The sequence below is a fragment of the Symphalangus syndactylus genome, chromosome 17 (genome assembly GCF_028878055.3).
Source record: "Symphalangus syndactylus isolate Jambi chromosome 17, NHGRI_mSymSyn1-v2.1_pri, whole genome shotgun sequence".
In the NCBI taxonomy this organism is placed as follows: domain Eukaryota; kingdom Metazoa; phylum Chordata; class Mammalia; order Primates; family Hylobatidae; genus Symphalangus; species Symphalangus syndactylus.
This window is the reverse complement of record NC_072439.2, coordinates 92,045,247-92,065,111: the sequence shown is the minus strand read 5'-3', so window position 1 is coordinate 92,065,111 and position 19,865 is coordinate 92,045,247. Positions and strand designations below refer to the sequence as shown.

Here is a 19,865-nt window from a genome sequence, read left to right as displayed (position 1 = left end):
ATTTGTTACAGGGTTCTTCTTCTTCTTCTTCTTTGTTTTTTTTTAGACGGAGTCTCGCTCTGTCGCCAGGCTGGAGCGCAGTGGCACAATCTCGGCTCAGTGCAACCTCCTTCTCCCTAGTTCAAGCGATTCTCTTGCCTCAGCCTTCTGAGTAGCTGGGACTACAGGTGCCTGCCACCACGACCAGCTAATTTTTGTATTTTTGTTAGAGATGGGGTTTCACTATGTTGGCCAGGATGGTCTCAATCTCTTGACCTTGTGATCTGCCCGCCTCGGCCTCCCAAAGTATTGGGATTACAGGCATGAGCCACCATGCCCAGCCTCTTCCTTTAAATGTGAAGGCTTCTTGGGAATATTATAACAATACATTTTAAGTATGGGAAATAAGATGGAAGCTAAGAAATATTAACTATTTTTCAAGGTTAGCAAGGGTTTACTTGAGGTGTGTAACCTGAACTGCTCATTCCATTCGTTTTAACTAGAAGTATTATTTCATGGGACAGATGGCAAATTGGTTGGTTATACTAAAATTAAAGAAGACATTTTAAATTCCAGGACTCTCAATCTCTCTCTCAGCAAGGTTTGACCCTTTCTAAAACTATTTCTTACCAAATGAAGTTAGCAATTATGTCAGCTTAAGCAGAAAGACTTTTAAATTGTTTTAGAAAATATTTTAACAATGCCCCTAGATGGGATTTTACATTGTTTTGCATTTTAAAAAACATAATTATAATTATGCTCAAGTTCAACATATTTCTGTATTCATCACCTACCACTGGCCGTCTAGATAATGGCAAACTAATGACAGCAGAGCGTTGTATCTGCACTTTTCCCTGAGCACTGTTCAAAAGGCATTTATTTCATTCTCTCCATATATTCATGGCCAGATAAAATGCATCACTGGGCTCACTTATAGCAGACATCCTTTACAGTAGTTCAATTCTATCACAATTTTTGGAAATGTAATTTTCTAGCATTAAAGAGGTATTCATAACTCCATTGGTTTTGAAATGCCATGTTCAAGTCAGAGGAAAATTAAAAGCAAGAAAAAGTGAGCAGCAAAAATAATGCACAGCAAAATAGAATGATTATTACTTTCCATTTGGAACTCCAATTTGAGAGTTTAATAAAGAAAATTAGAAGAAAAATATATAAACTCACTTGAGTATCTTTCCTAAACTTTATAGAGGTGACATTATAGCATTTGCCAGGGTAAATTGTTCCCTTCAGGATGCACATTAAAAGGCAAATTGTTTTGCTATACACTCTTTTTTTTGAGCTCTTGAAATATTGTTTCTTTTTCTTACCTGTATTTTCCTAAGCCTCATTAATGAACAGCAGCTAATTCTGAAGATTTGATTTTTTACTCAATTCTGCCTCTCTCAGATTCCTATGGCCACAGGTAATGCTTTTGAACTTCAAAATTACTTCTTTCTGAGCTTCTCCAGTGACAAAAATAAAATCCTCAAATGTGAACCCACTCACTCATCTTTTGCATAGCAGTCAGTTTCCTAGAGCAACTCATTTTAAGGGGGGATTTAAGTCCATGCCTGTCCCCTGTACATTGGGATGCACTGGAAAGACATTTTCTCGCTCAAAATATTTTCTTTTACTTGGAAATCATTAAGATAATGTTTTTCCTATTGCATGTTAATTGGGTAGGTTTTGCATGCCTTGCATTTTCTTCCTCAATGTTTTAGATTATTAATACTCCTTAAAAAAAGTTATCACACTATTCTTGATGCTGTCATCAAGAGTAACAAATTTATCTTAGAAAAAAGGGTGGTACTGAAATGTTCTTCAATTTGATATGTGCAGCAATGGAAGATGTGAATTTCTGAAGGTCTCGGTAGCAGAGATCATTTAATTGCACTTGTGTAAATTTATCCTTATGAAAGAAAGAGGAACTATTTAGTAACTTCATCTGTTTAATGGGATAACAACACCTACCTCATAAATTAACTATGAGGATTAAATGAGCTGATAATGTAAAGACTCAATAAATAGTCAGTCCATGTTGCCTATTTTTGCTATCATTAGCCTTAGTAAAGGTACTGAATGTTGTATATGGCAGTTAGGACTTAGCGAGAATTTGGGCTGGCCTGGGTCACGAAAAGAATTTGCTATCTTCTTACCTCCAGAGAGTCATCAGCATTCACCATCCAACAGTCAGTCCAGGTGGCCACAATCAAAAACCCAGTAGAGAAAAAGGCAAAGAAGCAAGCAATGTATTGAAGAAGGTCCCTCATTGTGGTAAGCAGCCCGTCCAGATGGCAACATGGGCAGACACCAGCCCCGGCCCCACTTAGGTGGCGGCTGTCAGTCTTCTGTGTTGCTGATACCTGGCAACGTGAAAATACTGGTCTTTTACTTTTTCTCACACCCTGCTGCAGGTGTCTTGAGTTGCGGTCAGAATAATACAAACAGGCTGTAACCAACAGTGGGGTCCTGGAGGTTATTATCCGAAGCAACCAGCCTCCAATCAGAAGGCAGGTCAGTGCAAGGGCTGAGTGTGTTTCGGGTGGGGGAGAGAGGAGTTCTGTAACGTTTACTGACCCAACTGTGGGCTAGTGGTGGTCACCAGACCAAGTGCCAGTGCCAAGACGGGGGAAGGAGGAAGGGTCCCACCCCATGCTGGAACCTGTAAACTGATCTTTCTTAGGCCCTCTAGGGAGAGTGAGCTATTCTCCTCCCCCTCAGAAGAAGGCTACACGGTTGACTGAGTGTTATTTTATTGTTAGGACTATTTTAATATTCGCCGACTACCTTAGACAGACAGGCCAGTGGCGAAACTATGCTAAACGAGTGCTTGCTCAAGGGAGTCTGCATTCCAAAGTGTTGCGTAGAACAGCCCCGTGAAGGACTTGTAGCACCTGGGCACTAGGGACAGCCAAGGCTCCTAACCTTTCAGCATCGCAGAATGGGAACAAGTGTGCATTTTAATGCAGACAGCTCTGGGTGGAAATCCTTGCTCTGAATTTACGGTCTGAGAGCCCTTGGGCTGTAGTTTCTGAAAATGCATGTATTAATATTTTCTTTATATAATGTTTGTTCTTCATATGAGGAATAAAAGATACTGTGCCTCTAAGTCACTTAGAATGGCGTCTGTCAGTAATAGCTAAATGGAAAATATTAACATGACTAAGAATTGCCTATATTATTACTTTTCCCTCATGGACCAATGTTTGAAAACGTGTCTAATGAAGGAAAAAAAAACTGTTATATTAGGAAGAAAGTTTGTTTCTCTTTTTAAAAAAAAAAAGTTTTTAATATATAACGGGAAACTGGAATTTTACCTGTATCTGAATAGGTATCATTACTGGGTCTAAAAATTCCATAACTAATACTCTTTAATATGCTTTAAAAAGCACATATATCAACATTTTCTCTTCATCAGGTAGACTTCTATACACTAAAATAAAAAATTTGGAATGAGAACAGTAAAAACAAAGTGGTGATTCTTAATGTAGGATAGAATGTCAAAGGGGAGACAGAATGAGAGAAAGAAATTGGGAGGGAGAGAAAGAAAGGAGCAGAGAAAAGGCCAGAAATAGGTAATTACTCTGGAATGAATCAGCTACTAAGATACTTATTTTACCAACAGCTCATAAAAGTATTACTTTTTTCCATCTGAAAATTATTTGATCACAATATACAGTATAAAGGGCTAAAATCAGTATTGATAAACCATTTTTCAAAAACATATTACAATAATAAACTTTTTGTGACTAATCTCTGTTTTTTCTAATTTTAATTCATTTTATTCAAGTATATAAAACGTAAATTTAAATGTAAAAGCTGCATGGAAAGCCATAGGTGGAATATAAGCTTAATTATTTCTATACATAGGGTCTACAGTACCACCCCTGCTACCCAGAGTTTCCCTTTTGGGGTTTCAGTTATCAGTGGTTAATCACGGTCTGCAAAAATTACATGGAAAATTTCATAGATAAACAATTCATCAGTGGTAAATTGAGCACTGTTCTGAATAGCGTGATGAAATCTCAAGCCATCCCACTCCACATGGGATATGAATCAGCCCTTTGGCCAGCATTTCCACATTGTATGCACTACCCACCCCTTAGTCACTTAATAGCTGCCTGGGTGATCTGACCTACTGTTGCGTATAGAATGTGTAGGATCCAGTACTGTCCTTCGTTTCTGACATCCACTGAGGGTCTTTGAAAATATTCCTCAAGGAGAAGGGGTGATTACTGTACACATTAGCAATCGTTATAACTAGTCTGTGAGGTACATTACAGAGGCTTTTATTTTACTTATTTCGTTTAACAGTTGGAAAAAAAAAATACCTGTTTTTTAAGTGCTCATTCAAAGAATGTCATTGCCCATGGAATACACACATCCACACATGCTGCTTTGGTGAGTCACAGAGAATCTTTCCCTGGGCCCTAAAATCTGAAATGCTATTAAGATTGACTCTGTTGATCTGGGAGAGCAAACCAATTCCAAAAGCACATGCCCTTTGCAGGAAAGTCCTGGACTTGTTGCTGGCGTTTCACGCAGGGACTTTTCACAGTGTACTTTACCTGCTAACAGTGCACTCCAAGGCAGTAGTTCTTCAACCTGAGAGTACACTGGACTCTGTAAGGCCACTTGTTATAAATGCAGACCCAGGAATTCCACTCCCAGACATTTGGATTCAGGAAATTGGGAGTGGAAGCCAGGAATTCATATTTTACATGTGTTTTGTATAAAATTCTGATTTTGAAACAGATGGCCATACTTTGAGAGATGAGTTTAGAACAACAAAAGAAAAACAATTTTTTTAGAGTTATATACTACAAATCATGACAAAGTTTTAGCAAAGAGGGTATCAGAATTCCATCTTTGCTACAAACTCTTCCCTAACTAGCACCAATAGGTCCCAGATCCAAATATCAGAACTTAATGGAGAGAAATAAAGACCAAACAATGCTAAGCATATGCATTCTCATACGCAAACACACACAGCTGTATACATATCTCTGGAAATCATAGATTCTTTCACAAAAAAAAAAATCTAGACTATAACATTCATTCGCTCCTAATGGTCACTGAACATTGTATGTGATAGGCAGTGGGGAATTATTCAGGTGGCTATAGAATTGTTCCTGAATTTAAGTTTACTACTCTTAGAGAATAACATAAAACATTCAGGCTTGCATGTTAATTTCTGTGAGTGAGGCCATAATATAATAGGAGATACAAGAAAGGAGAGTCATGCAGACTGATAGAGCAGTAAACACTTCATGGATGGGATGTGAGTGCACTTCTAAGAAACGTGTAGGGAGTTGTGAGGATGGAGGGCACAGATGCAAATAAACTGCTCACCAATCTATATAGACACATCTCTTTTGCCCTCTGACCGTCCCCAGGCTTCAACATTTTGGCTTATCAACTCTTTTATAGTTTAATTCCATTCCATCCAGCACACATTTATGAACAGTGTACTCTGACTCTAGTACTTTTTCTTGGGACACAGAGAAAATAAACGGTTGGAAGAACTCATCCTAGTCCTTGAGAGGTTTACTCTTCAGTGAGTGGACCAGAAGCAGGAAGCAAAGAACTCCATTCAGGTAATTCTGACAACAGTCTTAAGCTATAATACCACTCCCAATTAGAGTACATAGGCATATTAGTTAGAAATATGATGCGTTTTCCAATTTATTATAAACATGAAGAAAAGTTATTACTGTGTGTTGCTCAATAAGGTTTACAAAATATTTTCAGATATATTATCTCATCTAAGCTCCACGAAGACAGACATCTTTTGTTCACCAGTGCATCCCACATGCTTAAAATTCTACCTGGCACATGGTAGGCTCTCAACAAATGTATAATAATTTAATTCTCAGAGCCCCCACATTTTACAGAAGAGGGAGTAATATTGGACTTTCCCCTTCTGAAACATTCAGGGTCCTCCAGGATGGACACTAGGCTGGCAAAAGTGTCCTAATCATCTTTGCAGCTCCAGGGCTATTCATTCTGCAAGATCTCTAAGATCAACATTTTGGTCAATTCACTATGCACCATGTCCCTACTCACCCAGTGCTTGCACTACTCCTGGATGAGGCTTTAGAGCCACCCGGTGATCAGTCGAGTGGCACCCTTAATCTAGCACCCTGGCTGTTGGTCTCTTAAAGGAAGTAATTGTAGAACTGGAAGTATTGCAATTGTCCTTTTGGTCTGCAGGTGGAAGCAGCCTTGCATTTTCAGTTGAACAGAACAGCAAGTTCTTGTGTCAAGAACAGCATGTTTTTGTGTTAGTTCTGTTGTTTCCATTAATGTCACAAAATGTTCCCTCTATATTTATTGTGATAATGAGTTCTTAGAAGGAGTAAACTGACTTATACCATATCCTATAAATAGTCTTCTCACTCCCTTTGAAATTTCCAGTGCTCATTGGAAAAATCTAAACAATAAAATCAGTTGCTGTTCTCAAATGCCATGCTAGCTATAACTAAGTAAAATAAAGCGGTGGTTAAAAGCTTAGACCTCAGAGTCAGGCAGGCTCGAGTTTAGGCTAAGCCCATTTATATATGACAGATCTTGAGCAAGCTAGTTAACATTTCTGAGGCTGCCTTCTTGTCAATAAAATGAGAATTATGAATTTTGTCCCATAAAATGGCTGTGAGAAATGAATAACTTTTGTAAAGGTCTTAATGCAGTGCATAGAACTCAATAAACAAGCAATAAATTGTAGCTAGTATGATTTTTATAAGTTTGTTGTTTTACATATGTGCCATGCATATACATATGTATGTATGTTTGTGTGTACATACATGTATGTGTGTGTATGTATATCTATATTTATCCATCTATATCTATATATAAAACAACTTAGTAAATTGAAGACACAGGAAAGAAAAAGTAAAATCATAAAACAATTTCATTTTTGTCTCCTATGGTGCTTTCAAATCTGTTTGGTCTAGGCCTCCTATTCTTCCCCTGACCCTTGAATAAAATATAGGGCAAGTTTTATGACATTTATGTCATTTTCAGGTAACATAATGTATTTTAGTCATTTCAAAGCACAAAGATACCACTTCATTCCAGTGATATGAATATCTGTACCCCTGTACACAGGCCAAATCTCTTTACAGCCACTCCTCCATCATGCAGTCATCCTCCATCATGTAGGCAATCTGTCTGCTAGAACTTTTGTTCCTTAGATTTCTTAGCTGGAGAAGTGCAGAGGCTTACTGTGTTTCTCTAGATCCAGGGAGCAAATACCAAGTGTTCAGAGTAGATGAACTGAAGCCTTGTTCTTTACACTTAAAGTGAGATTCAAGAACTCCCAGTGTCTGCCCCCTCAATGGTGACATAAAAGTGGTACTCAGTACATATCAATAGCTCCCTCCAAAAATTATCTCCTAATCTCTAACTCCTTTCTTGGGGTTAATTTTATTTGTTTGTTTGCTTGTTTTGAAGGGGAGAGAGATAGCTGGTCCACTAGGGGCTGCAAAACTGCTTCTCAGACACCATTTTTGCAACTCCGTCCTGGGTCTCCTGTTTCATTTTGGAACTTCGTCTTTGTTGTCTAGTGGATTCAGTAAAAACTGAGTCAGAAATGATTCTAATTTAAAATCCTATTACACTGGCTTATGTGATGTTGTAATGGAAGTCCAGTGTTCATTTTGGGCAGACCACACCTGGATTTGCTGTGTTTATTCTTGGGTACCACCATTTAACATAAAACCCAACTAGAGAAGGTTCCAGTTGGTGAGATTAATGAGGAGATCGGCAACTATCTGGCAAATATCTCACATGAGGCGTGACTGAAGGAAATTGGGACTAAAAGAGTATTTTGAATTTTTTTAAAAAGGGAGCAGAGCAAACGTGACAGTGGGTTTTAAATAATGGGTGGATGGCCCAAAGGAATTATGATCTTTCCAGCAGGCTTCAGAGAACATAACTAGAAAATATTGTAAAAGCACAGAGAAGCAGAATTATGCTCAATTAAGAAGGGACTTTCCAACAATTAGAACTGACTGAAAGGGAAATGGTTTGGTTTGGTGGGGGTTCAAATAGTGGTAGGATCACCATTGGTACAAATGTTACCTAAAAAATTCATGAGTCAGTTCATGATGGGAATAATTGACATCTCCGATGTGAAGAATGCTTGGGCAAGCATGGAGCCCTGAAAATAGTATGCTCTTTATGTATCTGTTTTCTTACATAGAATTTGAGTTTTACTTAAGCCAAAACTCAGCAATGACCCAGTGAGTCATTCATCAAAAATCAACCTCAAATTCAGTAGCAAGGCATATGTTGTTACTTATTCTGTAACTTATTTCAGCTGGAAAAACAAGATGTTCGTCATGGTACAGCATGATTAAGCAATGAGGGGTGTTTTGAGTGAACCAGGTTGGAATAAACCTAATGTGAAAGGTTAACATTTTACTCCCTTTGAGTTAGTAGGCAACTCATGAAGTCATCCTGGCATAAAAGCTTTCTCTTGAGTGCCCTACACCCTTCCACATATATCCTATGTTCATTATGAAATAGGACATAATATGAATCCATCTGAATTGGGCTTAGTCTCACAAATTGAGGCTTTTTTTTTTCTTTTGACTCAAACACATTCAATTGGTCATTATTAATATCCTTTCATCATTTTGTATTTCCTTCTTCTTGTTTTCTCTCCAAATATTTAAGTATTCTCGCATGAAGAGCTCTCAATGTCAGCTCTTCTTTGTAAATCAAAAAGACTATGCAAATGGTAAGATTTCAGTGTGTACTTAATACATGGTGGGCAAGGAAGCACTGAAATTGCCAGGAAATGTGGGATACTCTCTATAAACTGTTAGGTTGAGTCCTTATCACTGCACTCATGCCAACCTTCCCAGTTCAGTTAGCTTAACTGGTGTGTGCTTAACTCAGCACATCTGTTCTCACTTAAACATTCTGGAGTGACAAATATACAAAAGGAGTCCCTACCTAACACAGTAGATGACTAACTTTCTATTTTATTCCAATACACTGGTGCTAAATCACATCAGGGATAGAAACAATGTTATCAAGGGCCTAGAGGCAGTAGGACAAAGTATCAAATTAAGAAGCAGTGAGTGAGTACTTTGGTATGTCCAGAGTTTAGCATATGTTTAGGCCAGCATAAGAAAATGAAGCTGGAGTGGCAAGTTATGGTAACCTTGTGGAAGATCTTCAGTTCCAGATGAAGGAGCATGAATAAATTTGAACTTATCTTTGAGAGTAACTGATGGTTTTAGACAAGAGAGTAACAGTGATCAAGCAACAGACAGATTAGGTAGCATCCTTTTTTACTGCTACCTGTAAACTTAAGCTTCTATCTACTTACACTTTTAAATCAGAGTAAACTCCCGCCAACCAGGTATGCGGAAGCTAATAAAAACAAGTTCTAATCAATTGTATTTTAGGAAATTACCAAGAGTTATCTCCCTTTACTTTTTTTTTTGCTGTTTGCACTGCACCTGCATCACCTCCCTATCTTCTAATGGCTTCCTGAATCTGCAGCCTTTGTAGTTTATTTGTCATTTATATTCCAGTGATGACCTTTGGACTTGAGAATTGACCTTGGGTTCCCCATCTTTTACACTTAGTATTCCTTAGGGTACAACTTGTACTCACACTTGTTCATCTGAATAACCTCCATCCTGTCCTATTTAGCTCTGGTACCTGGAACCCTACCTTGCATCAGTTAATTTTATAGAACCATTTCCATTGCCTTCTTCTCAACAAGGGGAAGCAACTTCAGGCTTTGATTGTCCTGATTTCTTGACATACAACTAAAAATTCTACTTATTTATTTATTTTTATTTTTATTTTTATTTTTTATTTTTATTTTTTTTGAGACGGAGTTTTACTCTTGTCACCCAGGCTGGAGTGCAATGGCGTGATCTCAGCTCACTGCAACCTCTGCCTCCTGGGTTCAAGCAATTCTCAACCTTTGTCAGATGCATAATAAATTGTAAAAATTTTCTCCCATCCTGTAGGTTGTCTGTTTACTCTGTTGATGGTTTCTTTTGTTGTTCAAAAGCCCTTTAGTTTAATTAGATCTCATTTGTCAATTTTATGCTTTCTTCTTAACCCATGAATACTTCAGTTTCTCAACACGTTTATGCAATTTCTTTTGCCTAAAATGCTTTTTTATTTTCCCTACCATTTATCATAATCCTAATCATCCCTCAGGAATAAATATTAACTTTGTGAAGCCCAAATTGATATCTTCAGTTCACTCTCCTTTCTTTTTGTTGAACTTAGAATCAGTAACTGGATAGTTTAGTATGTCACAATTAAGCTTTCTATATATTTGATGCCTCTAGATGATGTTTATTGGTCTATAACCAAAAAACAGAAGGAAGGAAGGAAGGAAAGATGGAAGGAAGGAAGGAAGGAAGGAAGGAAGGAAGGAAGGAAGGAAGGAAGGACAGAAGGAAAGATGGAAGGAAGGAAGGAAGGAAGGAAGGAAGGAAGGAAGGAAGGAAGGAAAGACGGAAGGAAGGAAGGGAGGGAGGGAGGGAGGGAAGGAAGAAAAGGGAAGGAAGGGAGGGAGGAAGGAAGGAAAGGGAAGGAAGGGAGGGAGGGCGGGAAGGAAGAAAAGGAAGAAAAGGAAGGAAGGAAGGCGATTTCACCAAGTAGCAAATATGTCAGGCTCAGGTCAGGTACTTAGTAACTATAGATTAATAGAATGCCTTTCAAGAAGCTTGCAGGCAAATAGAAGTTTAGATAGATAGGTAGATAGATAGATAGATAGATAGATAGATAGATAGATAGATAGATAGAGTTGATAGATATAGATAGATCAATCTAGATCTACAATGTTGAAATATATGTTTCCACAAAATGTTATAGGACCATAAATGAGGAATTGATTAATGCCTCTGGAAACTCATTACAAAAGGCTTCATGGAAAAGATAAGGGTTGATGTAGTTCTGAAATAAGAATTTGTTAGAAAAGAAGGGAGTGTTCCTAAAGGGAAATATCTTGAACAAAGACAAAGACTTGTGAATGTGCATCACTTTATTAAGAAATGTGTTTGTGAGAAGCATCTTATAAACGACTTAGGAGCACAGATGCTTTCTTTTGCCTGTGCTTGTAAATGCACAACAATACCAAGTGCAGTAAATAGATCATTGTAGATGACCACATGACGACATTGTTTGTTTGTTTGTTGAAGCCCAATGAGAATAAAGATTGTGTGACTAGCTTTATTAAATTCTGGGTCTTAATACATATATGTTGAGTGAATTAATAAATGAACAAATGAATTCTATGTACCATACATTGTGCTAGGCACTAGAAATTAATCAGTGAACAAGATATTCTAGTCAGGGGAGGGTACCCAATAGTATTTAGGCTCTCGATAGGTTTTTGCTATCTTTCTATCAGATGAGATATTTTACTGTGAGCATTCTAAAGAGATCCTTCTAAGGTGACTCTGTAATAGTGTAGTTTATTTTGGAATACATTTTACATTCAAGAGGCTAATCATTTTAACAGAAAAATGAACTGGAATTACAGAAACTTGGTTTCAGTCCAAGGTACACTTCAGAATTTTTTAGCTTATATTATATTGAAATGAAGGAGGTGAAATTATGAAAATTGTTCAATCAATCTGACCATCATAGAAAGCCAATCTATGTAACCGAGGCTCAACAACAACAAATCAAGTACATTTCTTTGCTTATGCCTCAAATTAGCAAAGGTCTATAGCCCAGTTTTTGAAGAATTAATGGAAATAACTATCATTATTCCTCATTTTAGTCATATTCAATTGGAGTATATAAACATTTGTGTTTATTTTTATTTTGTACTACAAGGCATCATATCACCATTTTATAGATGACGAAAATGAGGACTATATATTAAGTGACTTATTCAACCTGACACAGCTAGACAGTGGCAGAATTAGAGTTTGGATCCAAGACAAGCAAAGTAGAACACAGGCAAACGTCCACTGGAAATTATGAAAGCCAAGTAGATGAGTCAGGGAGATGGAAGTCCTCCCGAGGAGAATGAGGCCTACTCAAAACTGGCACTTATTCAGGAACAAGCTTCCATTTTACCTGTTACTTGTCCAAACCCTTACTCATCAGGATCCGACAGCAGGATTCATATGTAAGAACTCATCTACCATTGAATAGGATGGAATCAGGGCCTGGCACCCATGATATTTGGACTGTCATCCTGGTTTCATGAAAGCTCTCTGCTGAAACGATGAAACAAGTCACTTCATTCCCTTGAATTTATCAGTGAAGTAGTTTCAATCATGAGTGATCATGAGTGATCAGCCCTCAGGGAAGCATCACTCATGAAAGGTAGAAGGTTCTATTGTACTGTATATCCTGTTCTCTACATGTGTGAAAACCTTGTGAGTTTTACCTTCCTTTAGAAAGAACTTCTCTCATTTTCATCTCTTCTCTCTTGTCTGCTGATTCTACCTACTGAGACCCTCCTCCATCTTCAAGGATCTTCTCAATTGCTGTCTTCCTATAAGTGCATTGTGAGCCCTCATTCCTATGTGACCTTTTCTTTGAATTATTATTATTAGCTCTTTGCTTGTTGTAATAATAATTATATAAGAAGTAGTCACTATTACAAACATGTGTTTAATGGACAAGGAAACAGATGACTGGGGTGGTAACTTATCCCAGTTTTTACAATAAGTAAATAATGGAGCCAGGATTTAAACCCAGGTTTGACTGACTCCAGAGAACATGGTCCTAAATAACACTATGCAATATAGACTTCTACTTTGTTATCCCCATATCTTTCTCTACTAGATATCTGGAAACCCCTAGTTGAAACTGGAAAGGACTTTGGAGATACTCTTGTTCAGCAATTCATTTTACAGATGAATAAATGAAGGTTGCAGGCAAGTATTTTACCCAAGATGACAGCTGTTAATGAGACATATAAGACTCAAACCCTCTTTACTTTACACTTTTAGCTCTACCTGTAAGATTAGTAAGGGCAGAGAGGGTGCCTGCTCACCCTCTTATCACTCACAGAATTTACACATATATCTTGCTCGTAGTAAGGGCTTAAAGAACTATATTTCATTGGAATTTTTTGGCAACCAAAGATCACTAATCAGAAAACAGAGATTTTAGAGCTTATCATAGTGATTAATAACATACACTGAATACAAACCAGTAACTGTTACTTATTTGCACATCTAAGGAGACTTTAAACAGAGAATCTCAAAATACAGAGTTGTTTTGTTTTGTTTTGTTTTGTCAGGGACAAAGCTCAACTAAACTTATTTGCAGAGATTAAACTAATGGAGCCCCAAATGGAACTCAAGAGTACAAACTCTTATGATAGAAGGATAATCACCATGTGACCTCCATTTTCAGTAAAATGTTTCAACCCAAGAATTTAAACAGAAGTGAAAAAAAATTATTTGGATATCAAAGGCATTAGCAGCAGCATTTGCTTGGTGCTTCCTTTACCACATTCCTATCTTTTTAAAGATTCTCATCAATAGCAGAGTAAAATGCAAAGTATTTAGCACAAGATGCAAGATCTTTCCCAAGCTGGTTCTTCTTCTCCTCTCTAGATTCACTTCTTATGCATCCCTAATATGTACCCTGTTTTCTTGCTATTCTGAAATGCATGCAGTTCCTTTGAACCCAATGACATTTTCTCTGGCATCCAGAAAAAGCTCTTCCCTTTGCCTGGGAAATTTCTGTCCTTCGCCTTTTCCTCACCCCTTCAGCACTTAACTAGCTTCACTGCCTCAGCCTAGACTCAGGTTTCATCATCCGATAGGTAGTTGATTCTAAAGCCTGTTTGATCACCAGAGTCACCTGGGAATTGCTATTAAATATCAGATGCCCAGATAAATAGTGATTTACAGGCATTGTCATTTCTTAAAATTGAATCACCAGGAGATTCTGAGAAAGAACTGCCTGAGATAACTTCTCTGAGTCTACCTCTTCCTGTTATGTCACTTATCAAACTGTAATTCTCTGTGTCTCTTCTCCTTACCAGGTTGGGAATTCTTTATGGGCAGATAAATGCCTTACATTTCTCTCATGGCAGCATTAGATCAGTGATTAAGTTTGGATACCTAAATGAATACATTAGGTTGGCAAATCATTAGCTTATTTACTCAAATTGTTTCCTCTGCCTACAATATGACCATGTACACCCCTTTATATTCCCGTAACTTTTTCAGACTCTTTTGGTTAAAATTACTCTCTCCTTGCTGTATATTCCTATGGAAGATACTTTTGTTGATTTTTCTCTCATAACACTTTATAGTTTTACTTAAATTTATGTGTTTGTGTATCTCTCCCACCAAGTTCTCAGCTCCCGAAGGTCGGAGTCTAAGATGTTTTTTTTTTCAATTTTGTGACTTCTTCAGTAATCATCAACATACCTCTCATTTCTGTTGTTGAATTATCAAAATTTTATATTTCTTTAATTTTCTAATCTTTCATATCATTAATATTCTCAGAATAAAATCCTTATGACCATTTAATATTCCTCAGAAATGCGGTTCTGCTGCACAAGTGCTGGGGAAAGTCTTATGTGCTCAAATTGGGTACAGGATTCTTAATAATAAATCTGTAATCGATAGTTTCAGCACAACTGATTCTGAAGTCAATGATGTGGATTCCTTTGAGAATTGTGCCTCAAACATCCAACCCTATTGTTCTTTCAGTTCCAAGCTATACCTAGTAGTACCTGCCACTAAAACAAACAAAAACTACAAGAGAATAATTGTGCTGCTTGGCAAAAATGGAGGGGGTTACTGGAATTATTCTGCCAGAAATGATCTGAGATCAAGATACTGGCACAGCAGAGACATATGTTTGAAGCCAGGTGACTAATCAGGGTGTTTTTTTTGGAGGGGGGATGTGAATGTTTAACTGAGAGGCAAGGGTGAAGAGATGAACAAGAATCAGTGAAAGAAGATGACCAGAGGAAAGTAACAATTTAGTTGAAGAAGCCAAATCTTCTAAAAATGGAAAACTTGTGAGGCACTCATTTTGCATTAACCCACAAAAACCTTGCTGGATAGAGGGGAGACTCAAAGGAAATAAACTGGGATCAACAGTAAATGTTTAATAAAGAGATAAGTGAAGAACAAGCAAATGCATTAATGAATATCTGGTTTTACTTACATCTAAAATTTCAAGTAGTACCATAACAACCTGTATTTTAACCCCCTGCTATCTGCTTTGTGTACCAATGTCTAAATCTCTCAAGTGTAACTAGGATCAAACATAAAACAAATTGGTTTCTTCCTGCATGACACATGGTCATGTATGAGGTACTTCCTCTTAATTCCAGCGTGTGATCTTTTTCATCTGAGTTCCTGCAATGGCCAATAGCTTTCTCTAGATCTATAGCCATTCTACACTTGCAACCTTGCCATTCCAAAGAGCCTAGAGGCTGAAGCAAACTTAAATACCAAGTTTGGAAAACAAAATGAAACAGCCTAAATCCCCTTGGTCAGTTAACATTTGCAAAAATGCTGTCAGTAAGTTATTAAACAAAGATTATTTCTTTGACCTTAAGGAATTATACATGAAAGAAAAAAGTAGGGTTATCTTATCACTTCTCCTAAAGTGCATCGCACCAACTGGAGTATAAACACCCCTTCTGAATAAATAAAAATGAGAGGGTGAAGTGCAGGAAAGAGATAAATAAAAAGATAATTCCTTGCAATAACACACAAGGTACCTTTAAAAGTTTTATAAGTGTATGCCTCTTTTTATAAGAAAATATAGTATAGATATAAATCCAAGATACTTGTAAATCTAATGCCATGTAAACTTATTTAACTGTTCCCTATTCTCTACTTTTATTTTTAAGATGTCAAGTCCTATTTACTCTCTGCTTATATTCTCATTAGTAATACTTAAAACTAGACCAAAAATAATAATAATAATCAGCACACAATACATGTAGAATTTTTGAAATATTGTTTTAGGTTTAGTAGCCTTGGTCTTTTTAAAAACAAACTTTCTGTTTTGTTTATTTTAACTAACAAGTGGTGTTGTTCTTTTTGAAAATAAATGATGGAAAACTGAAGAATTAAGATTGATAAATGACATGCCTGGACCCATCTAGAAAGCTAATGTCTAGATGTGGGAAAAAACTGAAAACTTAACATGCTGACCTTCACATGCTGTATGTGTTAGGTCCAACCACAAGAGGATGGTTTTCCAAACAGGTGGCCAACAACGAGTTCAGTCCTGCAGAGTGATAAAGAATGGATTGTTTAAGGGTGTTAGAGTAGGAAAGGGAAGCAAACACTTAGCTTGCCACTCCCTTCAATGGTATCCTTTATGAACTTTGGCATCCTTTGTAAACTTTTTCTGGTCAAAAGCAATTCATGGAACTTGTTGATAACTTACACATTCGGCCCTGTGCAAATTAAAGGTCTCTGACTCTGCTTCAGGGAAAACCACACACACACACACACATACACATACACAGACACACACACACACACACACACACACACAATGTTTTTCAGGGCTGGAAGGAAAACAGAGAAACCTAATGCCTCCACAGATTGATGATTCCATTACTTATATGGTGGACCATTCTGGATTCTTGGAATCTGGAGATTTTTACCTGCGTTTTGATCTCTCCAAAACCTTTGTATGACTGAGTTCTATGATTATATGACATAAAACCTAACGAGCTAAAATTTTGCTGCTTAAAATTCCTACTCAATTTTTTTAATCATTCAGAAGAAAATGAAAGCATTTGGGGCTAAATTTCAGCCACTGAGAAGTTTCTTCCATCCAAATGGAGAAAAAGGGGAATTCAGAAGCTTCCTAACAAGTAAGATGAGTCTTTTACTTGCAAGGGAAATGTATAAGGATCTCTCAGGTCTCTTGCCAGACCACCAAAAAATACTGATCTGTTTTCTTTTTTTTTTTTTAAGTATGGGCACATTATAGGCAATTTAAAATATATACCACTGTCATCTATATTTCCTACATCATTGACTAGCTCTGAAGAATTTATTCATGCAATAAAAATGCATCCTGAGCACTGGACTAGCTACTGGATAATCAGTGATGACTAAGACCTGTTCTCTAAGAGTTCACAATCTATCTTGATAGATTAAATAATCTTATCTTAAATAATGCACAATAACATTATTTAAGGCAATATAATTTAGTTAAATGCAATGTATTATAACTATATTTGAGGCCTAACCATTCAAACTATACTTAAAAAGTTTAGTAAAGAACGGTCTTTCTTAGAGCCTTTATGCTAAAAAAAGCATTAAGTCAAAATTTCTTTGCAGCTTTTCAAGAAGATTGAGAATTAGAGAACAAAGGTATTTGTTCTAAATGAGTTACTCATCAAATTATATGTTCTTAGCTTGTATGATTAATGAAACTGTTAATAAAATGCTGCTGCGGTCATAGGTGTGAAGTAAGAATTTGCTGGCTAATAAGCTCAGTGACTTCCTGAGGATGAATGAGGGATAGGGAACAGATCGGGTGAGTCAATGGATGAAGCCTCTGGAAACCCTGGCTTCAACCCCAACTGAAACAGATACTTATTATATTAGAAAAATCATATCACTGCCTTGAGCCTCATTTTCAAAGTATAAGGAGAAAGGGAAGGGACTTCTCAGCTGTTAAAATTCTTGTTCTAAATTGGATTTCCTAAATGCTACAAATGTCAGAAAAAGAACACTTGAAAGACAGAGCAGGTTGGCTATGTCAGGGATTGGAAGGCAGAACAAACAAAGGGGCTGCCCTTTGAAGAGTCAGGCAGATTATCAGCATGTACAGTAAGGATTCCGACACAGGCAGAAATGCTAGAAGGAAGAGAAAGATGAGGGGTTCAATGGCTGGGGTCAATAGTCAGGAAACAGGAACTGGGCTGTAAGGAGCTAAAGATTCAGGCTCAGATAAGCAGATCAGATACAGGTACAAGCGCCCCGTGTTGGGAAGACCTTGGTACTTAAAGAAGGCCTTTGACAAATGCCTGCTTTTATGTTTTCCTTTAAGGAAAGGATTAAAGGAAAGCTAATTTGAATGAAATTGCTGGAGACCAAGGGCCACATTACACACATTCACAAATATTAGCTCATTTTTGTTTAATTTTAATTCATTTATTTATTTATTTAGAGGCCTAGTCTTGCTCTGTCACCAAGGCTGGAGGGCAGTAGCACATTCACAGCTCACTGCAGCCTCAAACTCTTAGGCTCAATTGATCCTCCCACCTCAGCCTCCAAAGTAGCTGGAACTACAGGTGTGTGCGACAAACACAACTAAATTATTTTTATTTTCTGGGGGGGAGGTCTCAACATGTTTCCCAGCCTTGTCTCAAACTCCTGGCCTCAAGTGATACTACAGCATCAGCCTCTTGAGTATCTGGGTAAACAGGTAGGGTCCACTGTGCCAGGCTTAATACTAGCTCTAATTTTGGTTTGTTTTTGAGGAAACTGCAGTTCAGAGAGCAGCAGTAAATTTCCCCACTCTCAGGGATACGAAGGAGCTGGGTGTCTATCCTGAAACTGTTGGTAATGAGGCTGACGGTGGTGTCTCCCTCTGTTTGCAAAGCTTTCCAAGTCTTGGGTTGAAAAAAAATAATTTCCAAATGCTTTCCAAATGCAAGATTCATCCTTAGCCAGCCTCAAGTACAGGTAATACTGCTGGGATGTGACCTAAATGGGAAGTGAGAAAGACTGTCAGATAGGGCATGGGACCTGAGATAAAACACATTTTATACTGGAGCAGGTGCTCAGAGCCAGACTAAGACACCCTTATACGTGAGGACAAATAGCTCAAGAAAGAGAGCATAGATGCAAAAACTTATGGTGGCCAAGCGCAGTCCAAAGCCCAGCTAGGTAGATGTTCAGTGACCTTGGACAGCAGATATGTGGGCTTCAGTGTCAGGGAATCTGGTGTCTCTCAATTTACATAACCAAGGAAAATGGCAGAAACTTTGGCAGACTGAGCATCTGACTTGGAACTGGGGTCAGGAATGAGCAAATTACCAGCTGCCAGTTGAATTGGACAGAATATTTATTAATGAACTGCTTCAACAAATATTTATTGGTCACCTCCTAATTCAAGGCTTTCCTCCAGCCTGGGATTATATCAGTGAAAAAATAGACAAAACTCACTACTTCATAGAACTGACTTTTTGTTTGAAGGAAACCAGCAAATAATTTGGGTACCAAGGAACAGGCTGGGAACATAATTTTAAGAGCAGGCATTAGTGGGAAAATTGAGAACATCAGAGTCTGACCTGATTCCTTCTGCCTGGACTATTAGTCTATGACTTATTAAGTTCCTTCTTAATAGAGACGCACTTGTTCCCATATCCTGGCATGGCAGTGAACCTACGAAGTATAGGGTTCGGAAGCGTGAGACAGCAGGAAAGTCAGAGAAACTAAAAAGAAATTATCATGAGCAAGCATAACCCTCACATATGTATGACTCATGTATATCTATCTGATTGCCTATATGAGATGTTTAACTGTTGTATTAGTCACGGTTCTCTAAAGGGACAGAACTAATATGATAAATATGTATATATTATACTATATAAATGTGTTAACTCATATGATCACAAGATCCCACAATAGGCCGTCTGCAAAGAACAGAACTAATAAGATAGTCTATAGAGGGACAGAACTAATAGGATAAATAGATACATATTATACCCTATATATATTTATGTATATATTTATACATAAATGTATATGTTTATATAAATTTATATATGTGTGTGTATATATATAAAGGTATTAACTCACATGATAACTAGATCCCACAGTAGTTTGTCTGCAAGCTGAGGAGCAAGAAAGCCAGTCTGAGTATCAAAACTCAAGAACTTGGAGTCCAATGTTTGAGGGCAGGAATCATCTAGCACGGAGAAAGATGTA

At 37.4% G+C, this 19,865-nt stretch overlaps 1 protein-coding gene across 2 annotated transcripts in view; it reads right to left on the bottom strand.

Moving 5' to 3' along the window:
* Positions 1 to 19,865, bottom strand: part of CLDN16 (claudin 16) — a 123,978-nt gene that overhangs the window by 23,333 nt on the left and 80,780 nt on the right. For both annotated transcript variants that reach the window (XM_063620538.1, XM_063620539.1), the window contains 3 exons: positions 19,737 to 19,845; positions 16,119 to 16,194; positions 2,136 to 2,342 (listed from right to left, as the gene is read on the bottom strand). In XM_063620538.1, the coding sequence (XP_063476608.1) occupies positions 2,136 to 2,249 (114 nt within the window). In that variant the 5' untranslated portion in view covers positions 2,250 to 2,342; positions 16,119 to 16,194; positions 19,737 to 19,845. The remainder of the gene's footprint in view (positions 1 to 2,135; positions 2,343 to 16,118; positions 16,195 to 19,736; positions 19,846 to 19,865) is intronic.